Below are 22117 nucleotides of genomic sequence, written 5' to 3' on the forward strand. Positions count from 1 at the left end.
GTCTAAAGGCCCCACATATCTTACTTTGTCCCTCTATTTTATACTTTTCCTTGAGCTCCATTCACATTTTACGTCTTCCAAAAAATGTAAAGGTTCCAAAAACATAATTCATTTTCACACACCTTTTTTCCACCCCCTCTTTATCCCTGTTTGAATTTACAGGCCGTTTCTGTTACTGTGCCTTTAAGACTGATATATGTAAACAAGCTCTATTCAGATATTCACGATACAGATGCTCTGTATCGTGCCTCATTCAAACACCACTCAAAGCTGAAACACTCTTGAGAACTGTGTTAGTGTATTGGGCTAAACGATGGTAAACAGAATAATAGGTAGAAATATGTAAAGGAGTTGGTTCTTTTGATATATCATTGATATTTTTTTAAGCTTAGTTTTCATATATGGACTGTATGGACATATGGGGGAGCAACTAGTGTAAAGGAACAGACACAGAGCAGAGTGCATTTATAAGTGTTATTTAAAAAACAATCGTACCGTGTGTAATAAATTAACAGCGAAATTGAACTCGCCACAGCAGTGGACAGAGGGCAGGTCACAGTGAGTGAGTCTCTGCACCACTACCCAATCACAGAGCATCACTAAGATTACTCTAACAGAGATTATCCAATCACAGCATTGTACTCAGCCACTGTTTCCTGCGGACTGGTAGGTCAAAAAAAACTTGGGATGAGAAGAACATGCACACTGTAAATAGGATTTCCACCATTAATTCTGATTATTTTTATAAATATGCCCTAGTGTTCTAGAGCCTGGGCCTCTATTTTGTGTTGGGATGCGTTCGGCTCTTGCAAGAACAAAAATGTCTCTGCTATAGTGTTGTGGAACAGTTCTACACTTAAAAGTAATATATGGTACTAAAAAGCATCCTAAAGACCATTCTTTAAAGAACCATCTATGTAAATGAGAGGTGAAGATGTGAGAATGTCAAGAAAAAAAAAAAATCTAAGAATCAAGTAAAAAGTGCCAAAAATGTTTCCTTGAGGGATGCCATAGATGAGCCACCTCTGGTTCCCTAAAGAAGCATGTATAAAATAAGTGGTTTTTGACAGTGAAGAACCTTTTAAAAGATTTAAAAGAACCTCAAATAATGCAAAAGGTTCTGCAACAAATTAGGGCTTCCTTCTAAAACGTTTACATTATGTGGAGGCTCTTTAATCCTTCAGAAGGTTCTTCATGTGTGCCGTACTTACAAAAATGGTTCCTCTGAATCTAAAAATGGTTCTTCTAGGCCATTTTAGACCTGTAGTTTTAGAGTGTAGGAATGTGCATGTAAGCCAAGAACCACTTTTAAGAGCACAGAATATCCTTTTAAGAGATTCTAGAACCATTTAAAAGTTCTAGAAGAATTCCACTGCGACTACTACACAGCATTCAGAACTGCTTAAACTGTTCTAGATCGGTGTAACATAAGAAGTTTCTAGAACCTTCCAGCTTAACGGGGGGAGGGGGGGGCATTATCCATTCATACATTCTGCATCTAAACAATCTACATCTAGAACATACTGACGGGACACAGAAGATGAGGCACTAAAGTATATGCATCGCCCCACATCAATAATCAATAAACACACACACACTAGATCATAGTCCAAACACTCTCCCAGTCACACACAAGCTGGGGTTGTGGAACACCTCAGCGACATGGAGAACCGATCAGAGTAGGATCGTCATAGTCTTTCCCAAAACCACACAGTCACCGTTCCCAGCCTGCCGGATATGAGTCCACAAGCATGCAGTGACCCAGATCGGCCTCCTGGGGGTGCTACACAAAGGGAATATCCAGGATCCGGCAGAGAGGAAAGAGGAGGACGAAGGGACGGAATCACCGCAGCATGTGTGTGAGCCGAGTGTGTTCTCCTTCATCAAACCTCACATATTATGACCGGGAAATCTACATGGAGGCAGGGGTGGTCCAGCTTTATAATTCCCTGCAGAGAAAGGGAGAAAGAGAAAGATAGTAATCAATAAGTGTGTCTACCTGTAAAACTCTATATAACATTAGAATGAACCCAAATAAACAAAGTCAATGGTCAGAGAGTGTATCTACCTGTAAAACTATAAGAAGGAGCTCAGTTAAGTTTAATAATAGTGGATTTTTCCATTACAGAAATGATGGTTAGTTGCAGTCCTAATTTCTACCTCTTACCAAGGGATTATTAAAGATATCCTTATATCTGAAGAGTGAAGAAGCAGCAGGAAAAAGACACACCTGAGGTATGAGGTTCTTCTGGATCCTTTTCAACTTGGCTTTTTTTCGGCCGTTCTTCGTCACCACCGTCTCTTCATAGAACTCATGAGCCAGGTCGCCGTCCTCATCAAAGTACATGGAGCTAAACATTTAAACACATTTAGACACACAGTTAAAATGTGTGAATTTCTGTGGTTTTTACTTGGTTTTCCAAGTATCATCAACACTTTCATCCTGTCATGGATAAATGTGTATTATGTGTATAGTAATTTATTTCTTACCACAATCTCATGATTATTTTGTAAACTATAATAAAAGTAAAGTAAGTAGGCTCCTGCATTCTGCAATGGTTCTCTGTGAGTAAATTCCTTTACCATTAGGTAGCATTGGCTCTTCATTTGTAGAATGGTGTGAGGAGATATACATTAATCAGCCACTACATTAAAACCATGTGCCTAATACCACCTTTTATCACCAAAACACATCTGACCTGTCAAGGCATGGACTTCACAAGACCTCTGAAGAAGTACTGTGGTATGTGGCACCAAGATGTTAGCAGCTGCTCCTTTAACATTTTTTACATAATATTTAAGGTATTTAGCAGATGCTCTTCTCCAGAGCAACTTACAAACGTGCTTCACTGTTTACCCTTAACTAATTTGTATCGTCTAGGATCCAAAGATACCTCTCAGCTTAGATGCTACAAAATACAGTATGGAGACCATAATACTCAACACACAACACTTCGCCCAGGTGCTTTTGGATGAGGCGGGTCTTTAGTTGATGTTTGAAGAAAGCGGACACCCAGGGGACATTCGTTCCACCACTTCTGTGCCAGGACAGAAAAAAGCCTAAATGCTTGTCCATTCTTGGCTTTGTAGGTCAACAACAGGGTTTTGAATCTGATGCATGTAGCCATCTTAAGTGAAGTTCACTGGTTGTCCTTCCTTGGAGCACTGGCAGGCACTGGCCATGGCATACTAAGAACAACCTACAAGACCTGCCTGATGCTTTGGAGATATTCTGACCCAGTCGTCTAGCCATCACAGTTTGATTCTTGTTGAAGTGGCACAGATTTTTATGATTACACTTGTTCACTTGACACATGAAGGAATAAACCCACTTTTTAGTCACATGGTTTGAAGAATTTGATTTGTTCTCAGAACATATGGACTAATCAACATCTACCAAATATATTTGGTAATTGGTTCATGTTCACATGTGGAAGAAGACTACTTGAAAAACTGCATTGTAACAACACAGTTAATGTTTTTGTCAATTGCTGTTTCCCGAATGATAGACTTACCTTATACAGTCCCAATCCCAACAGCCTGTGTGAGTGTGTTTGTGTGTGTGTTCATAGAGCTATTTTTAACCTTACCTCCTTCTGGTAAACACGAAGGGCGTCCCATTTCGGAAGCTCCGGACCCTGGCCAAGGTTTGCTCCTTGCCCTCTTTGGTAGGTTCATCTCCACTGCCTGAGCCAGAAAAAGGCCAATAACCTTTACCTTTGGAGCTGCTGCCTCCCATCTTTAACCGCAGGACATTATTTTCTTGGCCAGTGCGCACTCGCAGCTGTGTAGGAACAAATGCGCAGAATGCTGAGGGCTGTGCTTTGAAGGTTTCGCTGTTTTGGCAGCTACTGTGGAACAAGAGAACATGAGATCTAAACAGACATGTTTATGGCTGCTGTAATGCAGTATGACCACACTGTACAGATCACTCTGTAATATTTTAACCACCAGCCTCCACAAAATGCCTAATAGACACGCACACACACACACACACCCCACAATTTCAATGCTCCTTTGAACATGCCCTTGTTTACTTGGCCTCTGATTGGCCCCATGATGCCATCTTAAGGGCTGGTCTATTGTGTTTCTGGAATATTAAATGTGTTGATAGAGTTATGTTTATTTAGCTAGGTAAAACCACCAGACACCTCCACATTTCGTCTGAAATCAAGGGTATTAGCCAATAGTTTGCCCCCATTTGCAGCAGCAACAGCCTCTATTCTTCTGAGTGCTGGAAGACTGAGGTGACAGCGATTTTATCGCATTTAGCCCCAATGAGCGCATGATAGAGGTCTGGTACTGATGTTGGATGATTAGTCCTGGCACTCCAACTAGGGTTGGGCAATTAACCAAAACAGACATTCAGAAGCTCTAAGAGACATAATCTTGCCCATCTCAATGATGGCCTTTCCCCCTGTCCAGTCTGTGACATGGAAGCGATATGGAGGACAAGTCAAACACAGGGCCAATGCCTCTAGCCTCCACCTGGTATTGGGCATGGGGGGGGGGTTTGACCTCCAGTGTGCTAAACATTAGGCTATATTGTATAGGTTCATGTTCATCTCCTCCAGAGAGATCTATTCTACTCGATCTCTAGCTGTGTGTGCATTTGCACATCTGTGTCAGCACTGTCGGTTGTATTCAAAGAGGCTGAATGGATTTATTAGAAGGAGTGTCCACAAACATTTGGACATACAGTGTATTTAGTATTTAGAGTAGTTTAGTGTCATAGTATCGATTACTGTGATACACTAATATCAGCAGCTACTGAAATCAAGCCGGGGGTTTTGTGACAGCCCTGCAAACAGAGAGGAGAGGAGAGGGCATGCTGTCCTGCTTCCAGTTATTTCGAAATTAATACACTGATAAAAGCCAATATCGATCATTGGTCTAAGTATCCTAATCTAAGAGATCTACAGCCAGACAGACAGACACACACACACACACACACACACACACACACACACACACACACACACACACACACTCACACTCACCTACACAGTTAGCTAGCTGGCTAACACGCTAGCTTGCCCTACAGCTGGCACATTCGCTCCAAACTGCGAATCCGCTCAGTGACACTTACCTGAACACACCGTCCTTCACTTACAACAAGCCGATAAATGAGCTGCTCGCCCGGGACTGCACAGAAAACGCCGCTCTGTCCTCTAAAATATTGCCTTTTTTTAAAGTGCTAACCGGACAGCAGCGTTCAGCAGGCCAGCGGGCAACCGGAAACCTCCGCATTCTGCAAAGGAAGTGAACTTCCCGTCATATTTCGATAATAAAAGTCCTCGTGTTTTCAAATTAAATTCACTTACCGTGGCGAAACGGGTTAAGCCTAACAATTAAAACACTACATTATTATATAACACCAAGTGATAATATTTGGACATCTAATCGTATAATGCGAGTGTTTATTGTTTAGAAACGATTAAATAAACCAACGCCAAATGCCTCTAACCGCCAGACTTAGCTAGCAGTAGCATATAGCTAACATGGTGCCACGCCTTAAATTTGACAGCAATTAAAACACACAAGCAAAAATATTAAGTATTAAATATAACAGTACTGCAGACAAAAATAATAAGACAAAAATTACATTTAAAAAATGTTAACTCATTTTTCCTCTTTGGCTTCTACTGTTTTTCTTGTGATTTTATAATCCAGTGTTGGTTCTAGAGCCCCTCTTGTTCTTGTAGAACCCCTCTTGTCTTCTGCAAGTCCTTTTCTATAAACCACCTAGAACCCTTATTTTGCTCCACTCTTCCTGTGCTTGTATAGCTCAATATTGCTTTATAGAACTACTAAATTTCCCCCAGATCCGTCCACTTAGCATAAAGGAGTAAGAGCCCATCCTATCGTCTGAAAAGTAATATTTATGAAAACGTTTGATCATAATAATATATTAAGATCTGAAAGGCAGAAAGTGACAAAAGGCTCTCTTATCTCTCTAACAGATGATGTATTTGTAGTCTCATGTAATCTCACATATTACAACTATAACTGACTGCAGACTGACCATAAAAGCCCACCACAAATAGACACACTCTGAGACAAAAATATTCTGGGATAAAAATATTTAATAAATTCACATTTTCACATGTTTAGATAAGCACTCCCATTTAAATTAAAAACACAAGTGTGAGGTTTTACAGGATTAGGAGGATTTTCATGGCTGGATGAACTGGATTCTGGAGTTTCAGCATCTCAGGCTGTGAAAGTGCTTATTTGATCTAATACTCATTAAACAATCTTTAAACCAGAAAACACTTTGTTACAAAGTGCTTATTCCCAATCTTCACCTTCATGAATATGATTGGTCATGAAAATCTACAAAAAAGCTGTGAGGTGAGTCGCTCAGCTCTTTCAGCAGCTTCAGCAGGCAGCTCTTCCAGTGTGTACTCAATAAAAACAAAAGCAGATCTGGGATCTGTCTCATGGACCCTGTTCAACGTAGCCACAGTACCAGCTTCACAAAATCTAACAAATACAACTGAGTTAAAAATAAAAAAGGATTTTTAGGATGGTGGTTAACAACTACTTAACAATTATGAAATTAATTCTAAAATTATTTACGGTATATACGCAGTATATCGTCACTGTCAGAATTTTCAAAACATGAATTTTACAGGAGAATGAAAAACTGGCATAATCTTCAATGGAAGTCAATGTAAAAAGATTTTATTCATAATTCACCTTAACTTTATTGAGTCATTTTGGAGTATTTTTATTGGTCCATTCATCATGAGATACTTACACAATGCAAAGAACTGCCAGATTCATATTATGTGCAATATAAAAAAGCACTGGAACTGTGTAAACAGTGTAGTTTATGTTTTTATTCTAGTTCTAGTTCTAGTTTATTATGTTTGTATGTAGTCTGATTTCTTGCTCTTTCAGAGGTTTGATTACTGAAACCATCAAGATTGGGTATTTACTGTAAGTGGTGGTGGTGTCATGATTTCATGTGTATTGAAAATAAAAAACAGCTGATTTGTAACAAATTCTCCAATAAATTAACAGAGTTAAAAAAGGATCTGCTTCTGACAGAAACTCCACCCTGTTTGGTCCAAGACCTGTTTACAAACTGTCACCCTGCCCTGGAGAATATTAGAAATGCACAAGGATACACAGTGTCAGTGATGCTAAGCACCAAATGTTATTTGAGTTCTAATGGCGCCCCCTTGTGGAGATTCATCACCTTGCTAAACAGTTGTTCTTTTTGAGATGTTCTTTTATCATAAAACAGTCAGTTAAACACAAGTTTGGGGTGTTTGTTTGACTCCCTTCAGTGGGTGGTCTAAGTAGTTCTAGTCTGATCTGCTGCCTGTTTCCACTCTAGCAGGTGGGTGGGGGCTCTATACACCTTCAAACCTCCAGCAGCTCTTTGGATTTCAGGCAGCTCTGATTTGAACATTAGCCCCATGGCTGTAGTCATGTCCAGTATGAGGTATTGTCCACTTTAACCTTGTCTCCTTCAATATGCTCATCCAGGTGTGCTGAAATTTTGCAGAGCCTCCTTTATCTTATCTCGGGCCAGTGAGTAGCGCTGGACAATCTGCCGGACATGGTCCTCCTCCTCTCTCTGCAGGATCCGCAGGAAGTTCCGCAACTCAGGCAGACTGAACGCTTCCCACTGATGAATACAAAAGAACTGTACTGTCATTTTCACGAGTCTGTATTAAAGTCAAAACATTTAATTGATCCCCTTAGTTCCATCTGCCTAAATGTAGCTAGGAGGCTAGTGTAGCTAATTAGCATGATGTATGTCTAAATCCTCACACACTTACTGTATGTGTCTTCTGACACTGTATTACTGTATGTTATTGAGAACATGGACTATGGTGTGCTAACATGGGTTAAAACAGTAGCTACATTTTACTCCATCAGTTACCACTAAAAAAAGACTAATTCAGACCACTACTGTTTCACTACGCTAATGTACACTATATGTCCAAATGTTTGTGGACACCCCTTCAAATGAATGAATTCAGCTACTTTAAGTTTTACCCATTGCTGACATAGATGTGCAAATGCACACACAGAGCTTGTCTAGTGTAGAGAGGTATTGTCAATAAAATAGGACTCTCTGGAGCTGATAAATATAAACCTATTGGTACCATTCCTAATGCCAGGTGTGGGCATTGAGCTGTGGAGCAGTGGAACTGTGTTCTCTGGAAAGATGGTCGGTGCTACTTTTGGGATGAGTTGGGGTGATGATCATCTAAAATCCTGACCTCACTAACACTTTTAACACTGTTGCTGAGTGCAATCAAATCCTCACACCAAGGCTCCAAAAAATCTAGTAGAAAGCCTTCCCTGGGCTTATAGTGTACTTTACTCTTAAGAGGTCCTTGAGTGATGCCATAGAAGAACCTTAAACTTGGTAAAGACACACGACATAGATCTATAAGAGATTACTGAACACCTTCACACGGTTTAAGGAGAGTGTGTGGTGATGTAGGCCTGCAGATAGCACCAAGCTAATTGGCATAGTATAAGCTTCCATTGCTTTTTAAAGCTTCCAAGCTCCATTAGACTCGTAGCGCCAGTGTACAGCTACAGTAGTAAGCTTCAGACACTAGTATTGTGTTGGTTGATTGACTACGTTTTGAAATAAAGGGGTAAAGAGTAAAGGAACAGTTCAGTAGTGATCGCTCACATTGACCTCTCCCGTCTCGTTCTCTTTCAGCACAAAGCTCAGCAATTTCTCACTGGGGCCTGCACACAGACGCAGCAGCAGCGGACGCTCTTCATCACACAGCTTCTTCAGATACACTGAAAGAGAGAAAGAGAGAGAGAGAGACAGAGACAGAGAGAGAAAGAGCCAATATGATGTTTATATGGCACGAAACACAGTATATTGATCCCCATAGGATTATATATGTATTTTGTTATCCACAGTTCAATAAAATCAATAGAAGTACTACATAATAGTCTCAAATGTGCACAATTTGAACTGATCTGCTAAAAGGGCCGCCCGCTGCAAAGATACTTTACTGACGCGGTGATCCTCACACTCTACAACCAGTACAGAACTGAAGTCATGAAATCAGTGAAGAAGACAGGAGGAATAACTGTAATATGCGATTCATGAACATCCATCATCACACAATCTTTTGTCACCGTGACTGTGCATTTTATCACTGATTAGTGGCAGCTAGCATCTCATGTGCTCCAAAACAAGAGCAGTAAATTAGAGGCACATGGATAAACATCTGGCTGAGCTGTAAAAGAGTGTAGCAGAGGAACGGCACACTAAGCTAAGCCCACACGCTAAACCAGGCCTCTCAGTGAGTGCTTAAGCTGTCCACTGTGTCAAGGCTACTAAGGTACAGCCCCACTGCAAAACATTCTAGTTGACTTCCAGCCACATCGCTTTTATTTGTTTCTTAATGAAATAAAAGGTATTGGAAGTGAACTCACTGTGAATCAGTACAAACACTTTGCTTTAAATGGACCAGGTAGAGTCACACAATACAAATTGTGAGGTGCATTCAGATTCCCACCCTAATACACACCTATTCAGCCTACAGTAGCCCTGCCCATTCACTCTGGAGTTATAAGGAGTGTTTTAGCACAGTACATGGCAGCCAATCAGAATATCCGTCTTAAAGGCACAATCCTTTAACTGTAGGAGTCCTTTAACATGAGTAATATGGAAGATTTCCACAGTGTGCCGATGAACAACAAGCATGTGGAGGACAAAGCCATTAATATGAGCTGCAGTACTCAGGTGTACAGATGTCTCAGGATGAACAGCCCACCTTGGCCGTGGCGCTCGCTGCGCTCGAACAGAGCAAATTTGCCCGGGTTGTCCACCACAGTGAATTTGTTGAGCAGCGCGGTGATGACCTCTCTGACCCGTGTGTGTGAGCTGACGTGCAAGTGTTTAGCAGCATCTCTGGGGAGGTAGAAGGATGTCCTGCGGGTAAGCCCCACACCTTCTGGCCCTGAGGCAGAGGGGGAGGGGCTCCGAGGGGGCGGCAGGGACACGGGCCGGGACAGCTTAAATAGGACCTTAATGAAACCAGTGTAAGACCCATCCCGATTCTAAAAAAACAAACAAAGAAAAGAGAGAGAGAGCAGTTACCATGACAACATGCCAGAAGTGACCTGTCAATTCATTACAGAACATCTAGAACGCATTATATTAATATTTTTATTTTAATATATATTATTTATTATTATTATATAATACTGAATATAATATAATATTAAATATTATATTATATCTTTTAACCATATTTGATCGTTGTATATTTTAAAACGTAGAATGTGAAAGTTTAACTATTATAAACTACACAACAAAAGCATAGGTATATTGGTGTTTTGTTCAATATGTTAAGTATTTTAGGTAAAACAAGATATTAAATAATCAATAATACACTGTAACACCAAGTCATAGTCATTTTTATCAACCTGGTTCTAAACTGATCACTTTTAACTACTACGAGCTCCGGGTTATTGATGACAGGTTCCATACCCAGGCTTGGCAAGCTGCCACTGTTGAGCCCTTGAGGAAGGCCCTTCACACTCTCTGCCCACCGCTCTGGGTGTGTGTGTGCCCACTGCCCCTAGTTCACTAGTGTGTGTGTTCACTACCACAGATGGGTCAAATGTGGAGGACACATTTCGCTGTACATAATACAGTGACAAATACGTGCACCTTTACCTGAACCTTTTTTATTATTAGAGCAAATTCAAATATTCTTCACTTAATTTTAGGGATCATTGTAATTTCATTTCATTACTTACTTATAATAATGCCACTTTATATTAAACATGTCCATCTATTTCTGATATTATGGTTTCTATGATGAATCATTTACAGACACGTGTGTGTGAGTGTATGTGCAGGGGTCACTCACCAGGACCATATATAGGTTGCTGTTGATCTGAGCATTGTATTCTTTAACTTTCTGCTGGATCTCATTGATGGACAGTTCCTGCTTCCTCCAGTCGACTGGATCATCCTGCAGAGAACATAAAAAGGTTTCTTCAATCATTTTAGAAATACTGTAATACCGAAAACGTGCCACAGGGTGTCAGTAGAGAGGCCTTTGACTGCAATACCGATAACTGGCCACAGGGTGTCAGCAGAGATGCTGCTGACTGCATTACTGGTAAATCGCCACAGGGTGTCAGCAGAGAAACTGTGGCCGCAGTACAGGCAAGTCGATACTGGTGAGATAACCAAAAAAAAATAACACTGTAAAACGCAACAGCACCTACAAACAAGGTTTGGGGCTGATGATGTTATCATCATAATCGTATAAAACCCAAAACCAAATAAAACGCCCCCAAATAATGGCCAATTTCAATTTAATTTATTGTTTATTATTCAAATCCTCAACACTTTAAGCTCCCTAATGCTGAAGCTGGCACCACTACAGATTACTGAACAACCTCATGTGATTGTGGAGTGTGTTGATGTTGGCAGGCAGTTGGCACCACTGGTCTACCAGTCCTGGTAATGGTTACTTAGCTCACCAGCTCTTTCCCTTTTCCTAATAGTGTTCTAAACGGTTGATCTGGTTGAGCTTAAGGTTTGGCCAATGTCTCTTTACTCTTACTTTTCAACAGTGGTAAATATTAGTACTAGCAGTATTACACAGTTTATTAGAAATTCTATCCATATGTGTGTAATTAAATCAGTCGTTCATACACTACTGTATAACGTCCCTTCATGGATGTGTTTCTGTCTCCGTGTGCAAAATACCATATAATGCATTGTTATAACTGGTATTTGGATAGATTTGCCATAAAACACTGGTATGTAGGATTGTCAAACCAGTCAAGGTAAACTCCAAAGTCTTTTACTAACTGTTTGTTGGAAATGTTTGGGAATAGTGTCCAATTATAGCAATGTTTAACTGGGACACGGCCAACTCGGGTGTGACGTCATTCCCAGCTCCGACATCCAACTTCTGAGTTAAAGGGAAGGCAGCATTAGTACTTCTTCTTGTTTCTGTATAATCAGTCCTGTATATTAGTGATATCCTGCTGTATAGAGATTACCTGAGCCTATGAATGACAAATGAATTTCAGAGCATGAATGTCCTGATAATTTGTGGAAATGACAAATAAACCTTGAGTTGAATCATGTATGATAAGCGAAACTGGAGCTCAGTGGCACTCAAACATAATGTTCCAGTGTTGTGGATGAAACTGCTGTGAATGTCATGGCACGTTAGATGTGATTTTTCAAAACCCATCCAAATAAAAACTATGCACACACACACCACTGCAAGAGAAATTACTAAACAAAACAGTCCTTCCACACACACACACACACACACACACACACACACACACAGATGCACGCCTCACACACACTGAAGTGGAATCATCTATCCCACAAAGCCCTACCAAACACTTTTATACAACCCTACAGAGAATTATCCAAAAACCTTCAGAACTAATTTCACTCCAGCCTCATTTCCAGCCTGCTCCAGACTTCTGGAAGAGGCCCCGTCTCAGCCTGCACTTTAAATGAGTAAACCTGTCAGTCTGACCCGAGGTCAGCTGTGTTCTGCTGTAACAGTGCAGATATGATCTCACAGAGGGGGAGAAAAGGCCAGAATAAAAGAAACACCCGTCACCGATTAGATCCATTCGACACAGTCTGACACTGACGCTTCCTGTAGAGGAAGGAAATGGCGAGTCCAGCAGATGGTCTATTGTCTGAAAGTGTGTCTGAGCGCGTGTCTGAGTGAGTGTGTGTGTGTGTGTCTGTGTGTTTTCTCCAGGGTGTTCCAGGAGTGCTGCCCCCATATGCTGAGGCCTATGTGTAATTAGTTTATAACTGAGACCAGCGTTTATGTTCAAGTCTGATCCAGTCTAACAGAGTTATAACAGAATTATGACCAAATTCTAACAGAATTATAACAGAGTTATAACAGTTAACATCACTACAAACTACTTTCTTAACAAAGGGGTTCTTCCAGGGTTCCTTAATAAAGACAGTGGCTCTATGGAGAACGATGACAATCATGTGCAAGGTTAAAGCACTTTTCGCCTGTTCCTCTCTACACAGCAAAAAGGGTTCTACATAGTATTAAAAAGGGTTCCCTGACATGTAAAGAAAATGCTACTGTATAAAACATGTAATAAAATGTTCCTTTTTACTCTATACAAAAGATTTCCATGTATATGAAGAATCATTTAACAATATGTTTAAGGGTTCCTTAGTAAAGGCCGGTTCTATGTAGAACAGCAGCTACTAAAAGAACCATTTGAATACTGAAGTGGTCCTTTACCCGGTAAAAAGCTGTCACAGATGCATTCAAGTAGCTCTTTGAATTGTTGGGGTTCTATATAGAATCACTGCACTTAGTAGTGAATCCTTAAGGAACCCCCTTTTTTAATATGGTTCTTTAAAAATCACCCTTTAAAAATGATTCCATGCACCATAAACGAGGTTCCACTACTGTTATGATAAAAAAAACAGTACTATATGGATTTTACTGCTTAAACTCTAAGGGTCTGTAACAGGGCCCACACTTCAGTCCCTGACCCTCATAAATACTTTATACATTAGTTTCACAGAAGCTCCTTAATAATTCATATCAGTTACTGAATAATAACACTGCAGTCATAGGGTTCTATGGTGCACCAACATATTTTTCTGTGCTATCTAGAACCATAAACAATAGTTTAATTAGCAGTTAATCATTCAACCATTCAGTTGGACCTTTGGGTTGTTTTTGTTTTTGTACATAACTGTTAATTATATGCATAAAATGTAGTTTATTCAGATTTTGGCCTCTTTATTGCCCCCTGACAGACCTGGGGGCTCTTTTGGTTTGCTAATTTGTTTAAGTGCAGCTCATAGAGGGCTGTTCAGTCATCACATCTGTTATTCACACTGACAGCAGCCCTCTAACCTCTACCCCTAACACCCCACCCCACCCCACTCCACAACTCCCTATATATCCAATTCATCGGCGTGGAGCTTAATGAGGTTCAGATATGCAAATGCATCGTGTACGGTTTGTTCCACTGTGTTTGATAATCGGATTTACAGTTTGGGGTCAGAACGTGCAGAACGCAGGTCTGAACTGTACAACTCAACTGTACTGTTCTCCTGCTCCAACAATCAGATCTGCTCATCAGCAGGAGAACAGTAATCTGAGCGTCAGTGGAGCAGCCAGACTGAAAACTACTAAAACTGAGACCTTATTCACAATCACAGCCCATACAGTGTAGAAGATGTTTACTGTAGTGAATAAATACATTCATTAACACATACCTGGATGGATGCATGGATGCATGGATAAATGGATATATGGATGGATGGATGGATGGATGGATGGAAAGGTAAATACATAGATAGACAGACAGACAGATGGATGGATAGCTGGATGATTGGAACGTTTGGGTGATTGGATAGATAGATAGATACATGGATGGATGGATGCTTGGATGGATATAAGGACAGATGGATGGATGGATGAATGTGTAAAGCTAAAACAAAGCCAATCTAACATTTGACCAAACATTCAAGTTTTAAAATGTGCAATATTTGTGAAATATTTTTATTTTTTTTTTAGTTTTATTTTAACTGTATATTTTTATAAAGAAATAAATAGTTTAACAATAACAAATAGCAGCTATACATTAATAATCAATTAATGCAAAATATACTATAAACAAAAATAGTACAATAGTACATAAATATTAAATAAAGAAAAAAATAATATTAATAATTATTATATATTTTTAAAATGTAATATATAAAAAAAGTAAATGTAAGAAATTGTGATTTCAGCAGTGCCTGGTGGTCCGGCTCACCTCATCTCTTGTGGGTTTCTTCCTGAAAACGGAAGTGTGTGCTGTGTAAAACTGCTGGAGTTCCTGCTCTGAGTCGGAGTCAGTGCTGCAGTATCCACTGCTTGAGCTGCTCCACGACATCACGCACAAAACACACTGACACACCAGGACCCACGCTGGACTGCTCCTTTAACTGTTTCCACAGTGATGATGCACTGAGAGCAGCTGCAGCTTAATGCAAGCTCCTCCCCTTTCAGGATTAACCCCTTCCCACATGCCCCCCACCCAATCACAGGGTTTACTACACCAGGAGGGCCCACTGCTTCCATAACAAACAATAGCTAATAAAAGTTCTGGATAATACTGAGTAATAAATGCAGGTTTTACAGTATAAATGATGATGTAATGCTGTTATTCTAAGTTGAAACATGCATTAAAATGAATCTTATGGCTCTTTAAAGTAAAATGAACAGAACTCATCTTCCAGTCTTTAATATTCATTGACCTTATCAAAGCATTTAAGCTCTGTTCAGCTCTGTGGAGACGTTTACATTTGTGTTCATAGACTAAAGTATGCCCCACCGTGTTCTAAACCACATCCATTTACCAAACTGTGTTTACAGAGATGAGGTTGGTGACAGTCTAAGATCAGTGTTTGTTAGCATCATTAGCATAGCATCTCCTGTTGTACACTAAAGAAGCACACCTCAGACAGCAAACATGTTTTGGCTGACCGACTGCAGTGGAGTCAATGATCAATCATGATAATCTGATTTTTCCCTGACCTGCCCCTTTAAACCAGTCCAGGAGGGCCAGTGTCTAGCAGTTTGATGATTTCTCTGCTCAAACACACCCGGTTCGAATCATCTGTTAACAGCCAGACGAGTTGGAGAAGAAATGACTAAATCACTTTCTGCAATAATTCACCATATCTGTGCACACAGCACATGGTTTCTCTTTGTTTGTGTGTGCGCGTGTGTGTATGTGTTTGGCTGAGTTCCTATCCTTAGTGGGGGTAATTAGCTTTACCTCACCCCAGCTGTCTGCACTACTGCCCCTCCACCACTGTGTGTCTACAGAGATCCAATTACACCCACTACTTCCCTACATCACTGCATTATCATAACAGGACACGGTAGGCCACCATCACACTGAGGTCTGTTCCCCCACCACTGATCATCTACACACACCAGTCTTCAAGGCACAGTAACAGCCTGTTTAATGATGAGGCTGTATGGAAATGGGGCCTATGTAAGAGTAAATATTGACTAAGAGCTTTAACCCCTTAAAACACCTATGGCCTGTCGGTGGACCCCAAAAGTGTTATTACAAAGTTCTATTACCAAAGAATAACCCCACCAGTTTGTACAGAAGTCCCTGTAATTACTAAGTAATACACCTTAGTGTGTAATAAGCCTTTCTACATTGAAGGGTTAAAGGAATATACTCTATTAAGGCAGACTCAGTATTCAGAGTGGATGTGTGGATGGACAGGATCAAGCTAAGCCTGTAATACAGATATACTGCATTATATGCAGAAATGCTGAAGTGAGTGTGGATATTTTTAATTTTTTTAGTTTAGGATTGAAACTGAACAGCTGCTGTATTGTCAGGTTCCCTTTCACTTCTCCTCATCAGCAGAGCTGTAAATCAAGCATGCCGTAAATTGAGGCGCCCAAGGGGGGATAACTTGCTCCACCCCTTCCATATGACACTGTGGGGGTTTAATCATGAGTTTCATGTTTCTGTTCAAAGAGAATTTGACAAATGGGTGGCTGTACTTGTCATCATTCCAGGATTTTTATAATTTAATAATGAAAATCTAATAATATTTAATAGTTAATAGTTATTTATTTAGTCAGTTTTGGACAAACCTACATTTCTCAGGCTTCTGAACAAAATTTTAAAAAATTCTAATTCAGTCTGACGGGTCCAGGAAACTGGTCTTGTGGTAGAGTACTAGTCCTTTTTAAGTTTTGGTGGCAACAAGAGGGGTACATTTATGTAAATGCTAAAGAGAAAGCTGACTAATCAAGACAGTGCCAGCTAAACTGGCTTTCCCACTGGTCCCACTGGTCCCAGACTTTACTGGTAGAACTGAAGGCCTAATTGTCAGATTAACCACCAACACAATTAGGAACTGACAAAAGTATCAACTCATCGTGTCCTGAATTCCAGTGGATGAATACATCACTCTAGTCCTGGAGAACAGACGAGCTCAAACACTTGCTGAGGTCTGTGACGAGCTTTAAATTTAGCTCTGACTGTTTCTGTTTAATCTAGAGTGGGCAGGTGCATAGCTGTCAGCTTTGTGCTAACATGCTTTTACAATTCCATAGCAAGCGAGTTTTGACACGCTAACATATGATGAGTTTCCCAAGCCAAAATTATCATTATGATACAGGTGGACTTTCCTTTTAAGACCAGGTTTTGGTCTGAACTAAAGGCAGAGCTCTAACAGTAATGATTCCCAACTGATATTATCGGTTAACGTTATTTTCAGCCATGCAAAATCAATAGGGTTTAGAAAAATTGTTCGAGTCTTACATACACACCAGTGTTCAGGAGCAGGTCTGAAGAAGCGCTGTTGAAGTAGGTCTGACTGTAAGTGAAGTTTCTTACCACGTTAGTGTCCGTCTCTATGTCTTCGCTGTAGTCCGGCTGTCCAGCTGCTGCCTCAGTGTGCAAACTGCAGTCCAACTGGATGAAGGGACGGCAGCGGAAATGACAGGTGTATCTGCAGTCTGGACACAAGCACAAACACGCACACACATAAATGATGTGTAGGTTGCATAGGCCCTACCTACAACAAGCCTTTCTGTATACTATCATCAATGTTCAGGGGCTAAAGACATTAACTGATTTGGCTATTTGTACAGTTTTTGAGCCTCTGGAGGCCCTTAGGTTCCTGGCAGATACTCAGATGTGAGTAAAAAGGCTAGGATAGGATCCAGTTTAGGCCACAGAGTGCACCCTTTATACTGCAGTGCCATCTAGTGGTGAAAACACATACAACCTTAAAGAGTGATTTTTAATTACAGCATAAATCAGTTTTTGAGTATTTGAGTATAGTGGGGGTTGGTGTGAAAATCTGAACAAATTCTTTGTTTTCTGTCTGGGTACGTTTTTCTACAACAGAGTGTTTCACACTAACTCCGCTCTGAATTACTCTAAATGGTCACATTTTAATTAGCATGCAGGACATTTAGAAAATCAGTGAATTTCCCCTTTAAACATTTGGCTCAGATGTCAATGATTAATTCATCTGTAGTCTGTTGCTGTGTGTATGTAACCCACTTTAACTCTCCTGGCTTTAGGCAACAACATTACACTTTCTTAAGGGAAACTAAATGACACTATTTTGTTACAGTGCATGCAGAACAGTTGTAAGACTATCCTGCTTTTGCTCTCAAATATCCCTGAACTGCAATTTCATATTTCAGAAAGTACGCACACAGAGCTTTTGCCACATATTTAGCTCTTTTGGCAGTTGTAACACACCAAGACACATGTAAATGTCAACAGCCCATCAGAGCAGAGCCCACCATAAGTTAAATCAGAGTGTTTCAGCCTGAAGTAAAATAACAGGGAGTTAAACAGGCCTGTTAAACCACATCTGAGCATTTTCTCATCCCAACCAAAGTGAACATCTAACATCCTGACCTCACTAATGCTCTTTTTACTAAATGCAATGAAATCTTTACAGCCATCCTCCAAAATCTGACAGTAGAGACAGTTACTCCAACACAAGCAAGATCAACTAGAAATAAATAAAAAATAACATATAATATGACGAGTGATGCTTAATATGACTGAGTGCCTGATGTATCAAGGTGAAAGGGTCAGTTCTCTTTCAGGCTCACTTTAAAATGAGGTCTCGCCAAAAATGCAAGACCCACCTTCCGGTAGTTATTCCGGTTTACTGCTGGATGTCTAATAAATTCAACAATCCAATTCTTCTCAAGTTGAAACAAGAAATCTCGTGCAAACTGTCTCTCTGTTTTTGTCTCTCTCTCTCACACACACACACCAGTATCAAACATGGTATCTATCTAAACATCCCTTTCCTATTGGCCTGAGCTTCCTCAGAGGCAGCTATCTGTGTCCGTCCTGTGTGTGTGTAGCAGTGATTAAACACAAACCTCAAACCTTTCAGGTCCACACGAATATCTGCCACAAGCATGTCACATTCACACATACACACACACACTCTCTCTCTCTCTCTTATCAGGCTTCTCCCAGACCTACTTCTTTTTCTCTTAAATCTGAAGCCTGTGGAGAAAATTGAACCCTATCTAGACGATTTGAGAAGAAGCAGAGGCTGCTTTGCTCTAAGCCTCCAGATTTAACTAATTATCAAGCCTTTCATGAAATGAGCTTGGCGTGTGTGTGTGTGTGTGTGTGTATGTGTGTGTGTGTGTGTTTGTGAGCAGCTAAGCCTACAAACAGTTTACAGTAATGAACTTCCAGCACTGGAATTGACAGACACATTTACACTTTCTCTCTCAGCCATAACATTAAAACCACCTGCCTAAAGTGTAGGTCTCCCTTGTGCCATCCAACCAGCTCTGACCCAATGAGGCATGGACTCCACAAGACCTCTAAGTTATGAATCGTTAGCAGCAGATCCTCTAAGTCCTGTAAGTTGTGAGGTGGGACCACCATGAGCATCAATGAGCCTTGGGTGCCGGTTCATCGGTTGTCCTTCCCATGACCACTTTTGGTAAGAGCTGACCACTGCATACCCAACCTGCCTGATGTTTCGGAGATGCTCTGACTCGTCTCGCCATTGCACTCTGGTGTTTCAGATTCTTACGCTTGCCCATTTTTCCTGTTTCCAACACATCAGCTTTAAGAACTGGCTGTTCACTTGCTGACTAATATATGAATTCACGGCTTGACAGGTGCCATTGGAACCAGGTCATAAATGTTATTCACTTCAGTGAATCGGTGTAGATGATCAGCCAAGACTTGTTGGGTGTCTGTATTTTGCTTCTTTAGTTTCACATGTAGCTAATGAGTTGTTCATGAATCTCAAATAAACCCTATATATAAACCTGCTAATTGTTGTGATATATTGTTATGGTATAGGTATTTTTTGTTAGCTACATTAACCTCATAGCTTCAAATTGCAGACATCAAACATGACTTATCTGTCACTTTACACCAATAGCACAGCTGTTTTACTCACAGACGCAGCGCAGGCTCTGCTGGTAAAGCCCCCAGATGAATTCTCCGCACAGGTCGCACCAGGTTAGCTGGGTGTAGCTGCAGGGCTGGAAATGGTGTCCTTCTCCGCCTTTACCACTGACCCACCGTGCATTTTCCAAACTCACAGAATCGCCCACCAATCTCACGGCGAAGGGCTCTGGAACTTTCGCCTCAGGCGGCTGCAGTATTGTGGTGGGTCCACTGGGGGGCGCCAACTCAATCCCATCGTCAGGGGTTAAATCCTTTAGTTCAATCAGCTCCCACTTGGCCATTTTGTGTCTAACACACACACACACACACACACACACACACACACACATAAAAGGTCACTCTGTTGCTTTACTATAGAGCTATTGCCAGATAACTAGATAACAGTGAGTCACACAGCGTGAGAAACCACATTACCAAATTTAGAGATCACTGAACACCGCAAAACAGTTTCAGGAAAATGTAATGGTGGTAAGTGTAAGCTTCTATTATTAGAATCAGACATGCTGGCGGTTTTTAGACGCACTGCTCAGAAACAACTCAGAAACAACTTACCTGCATGCTTATAAGTCTGAGGAATCAATAGTACGACTCTCGATCACCAGCGACCGTGGTAGAACGACAGCGGGGTCAAAGCACAAGTCTAACCCTCATATCCAGGTCTGTGATGGGTTCTTTTCTTTCGGTTCTCTTGCTGCAGTCAGCAGAGGACAAAGTTTTCTCTCTATACCCAGTCCGTCAACATCTGGATTATTCTGAGGACAGACATGCAGATTAAATTAGGCCGCAGCAAATCACGTCTCTGCATAAAGATTACAGCAGAATTCGGGCCAAGCTGACCACTATAATCCTTATATGCTGTTAGCGTCACTCATATGAGCAGAAACAGGATCTGATATGAACATTTCGTGGCTGATATCAATTATAAGATTAAAAATTAAAAATTCATAAAAAGTAAAAATTATAGTTTAAATGTTCTACTCCACTAGTTGTAGTTACACTGCTTTACTGCTTGATATGATTATCACACTTCTTACACTTTCATCAACAACAGAAATTCACAGCCGGAAATATTATTAATACTGTAGCAGTGGAGGGCGGGGTCAATGTTAATCTATGCAGTATTGGGTTTCTTTGTGCTACAACATGTTATTGTGATTCTACAGCTGAGGTGTGTATGTGTGTATGTTATTTTAGCCATGATGCTCCGCACTGCATGTTAAATTCTCACATTTGATGCAATAAAAAGAGTATTTTGTATTACTTGTGGAATGTGGGCTAAATATTTATCAGAATATTCATAAAACCACAAAATCCAAAATAGGTAAATTGGCTATACTGTAAAGAACATGTAAGAACAGTGAAATAACTCATTTAGTACAAAAAAGGACATGAAAACCTACTAAACTGTGTACTAAACACACGCTCTGGGTGTGTGTGTGTACTCACTGCCCCTAACACATGTGTGTGTGTGAGTGTGTGTTCACTACCAGATGGGTTAAATGCGGAGGACACATTTCGCTGTACAGTGTACAGTGACAAATACGTGCACCTTTACCTTACCTTTACCTTAAACATTTAGTTAATAATAAAATATATAAGGCAATGTAATATAAAGCTTAAAGGGCTTTACAAAGCAGGCAACACAGATAAACAAGCGAAAATAAAAACAATAAACAAATAAGAATTTAATTAATGTTTTAAATTAAAATATTTTTTTAATAATTACTGAACACACTGAATGATAATAAACCAATAATAAAATGTAAGTTTATTCACTGAGTTAAAAATCCAAAGAAAGACCCTGCATTTTTCCCCATGATTTTGCCTCCCATGGAGAAGGTACAGGATCTCCATGTTTGTTCTCTCCAGGCTGACATTTGGCTTTGTCAACATTAAGAGCGGACATCACACCAACAGCACACTTTCTTAAAGTGATAGGACAGCGAAAAAGCCAAGGTTCAGGCACTGTTTGACGTGAGTGTGTGCTGATTTAGGTGTGAAGTTAGCACCATGCGTTATCATGTCATTAGAAAGCTGGAATCTGTATCACAGGTTGGTAGCTGGACGGTTAAATGTTCAATTTCTATGAAGTTATGAAAATAACAATTGTTTTTCCACTTTATTCTATTTTCAG

At 40.4% G+C, this 22117-nt stretch overlaps 2 protein-coding genes across 4 annotated transcripts in view; both read right to left on the bottom strand.

The window, feature by feature from the left end:
* Positions 1-460: 460 nt before the first annotated feature.
* tusc2b (tumor suppressor 2, mitochondrial calcium regulator b) lies at positions 461-5236 on the bottom strand. Of its 2 annotated transcripts, none has more exons than XM_072665732.1 (4): positions 5090-5236; positions 3591-3848; positions 2231-2351; positions 461-1949 (listed from the first exon to the last, which is right to left on the bottom strand). In XM_072665732.1, exons 2-4 carry the CDS (start codon positions 3737-3739, stop codon positions 1884-1886), a joined length of 336 nt encoding a protein of 111 aa, XP_072521833.1. In that variant the 5' UTR covers positions 3740-3848; positions 5090-5236; the 3' UTR covers positions 461-1883. The 2 variants fall into 2 exon arrangements, with proteins under 2 accessions (XP_072521833.1, XP_072521832.1); XM_072665731.1 differs by having other exon boundaries at positions 3591-3851.
* Positions 5237-6127: 891 nt separating this feature from the next.
* The window catches only part of rassf1 (Ras association domain family member 1), an 18436-nt gene continuing 2446 nt past the window's right edge, over positions 6128-22117 (bottom strand). Inside the window, exons 2-8 of one of the 2 annotated variants that reach the window (XM_072666032.1) lie at positions 20536-20735; positions 19973-20271; positions 17404-17525; positions 10878-10982; positions 9774-10059; positions 8675-8784; positions 6128-7642 (exon numbers count right to left, since the gene is read on the bottom strand). In XM_072666032.1, coding sequence (XP_072522133.1) covers positions 7493-7642; positions 8675-8784; positions 9774-10059; positions 10878-10982; positions 17404-17525; positions 19973-20264 — 1065 coding nt within the window. In that variant the 5' untranslated portion in view covers positions 20265-20271; positions 20536-20735 and the 3' untranslated portion in view covers positions 6128-7492. Of the gene's footprint in view, positions 7643-8668; positions 8785-9773; positions 10060-10877; positions 10983-17403; positions 17526-19972; positions 20272-20535; positions 20736-22117 lie in introns of both variants that reach the window. The other variant, XM_072666031.1, reaches the window with a different exon arrangement.

Source organism: Salminus brasiliensis, chromosome 21, assembly GCF_030463535.1.
Source record: "Salminus brasiliensis chromosome 21, fSalBra1.hap2, whole genome shotgun sequence".
Lineage (NCBI taxonomy): Eukaryota > Metazoa > Chordata > Actinopteri > Characiformes > Bryconidae > Salminus > Salminus brasiliensis.

What these genes read in the sequence shown, in the direction of transcription:
- tusc2b (XM_072665732.1), bottom strand. Translation starts at nt 3,739, where the DNA reads ATGGGAGGCAGCAGCTCCAAAGGTAAAGGTTATTGGCCTTTTTCTGGC. An exon ending in TTCGTGTTTACCAGAAGGAG is followed by an intron (nt 2,352 to 3,590) that starts GTAAGGTTAAAA and finishes TTAAATGTTTAG; the next exon opens with CTCCATGTACTTTGATGAGG. An exon ending in AGAAGAACCTCATACCTCAG is followed by an intron (nt 1,950 to 2,230) that starts GTGTGTCTTTTT and finishes CTTTCTCTGCAG; the next exon opens with GGAATTATAAAGCTGGACCA.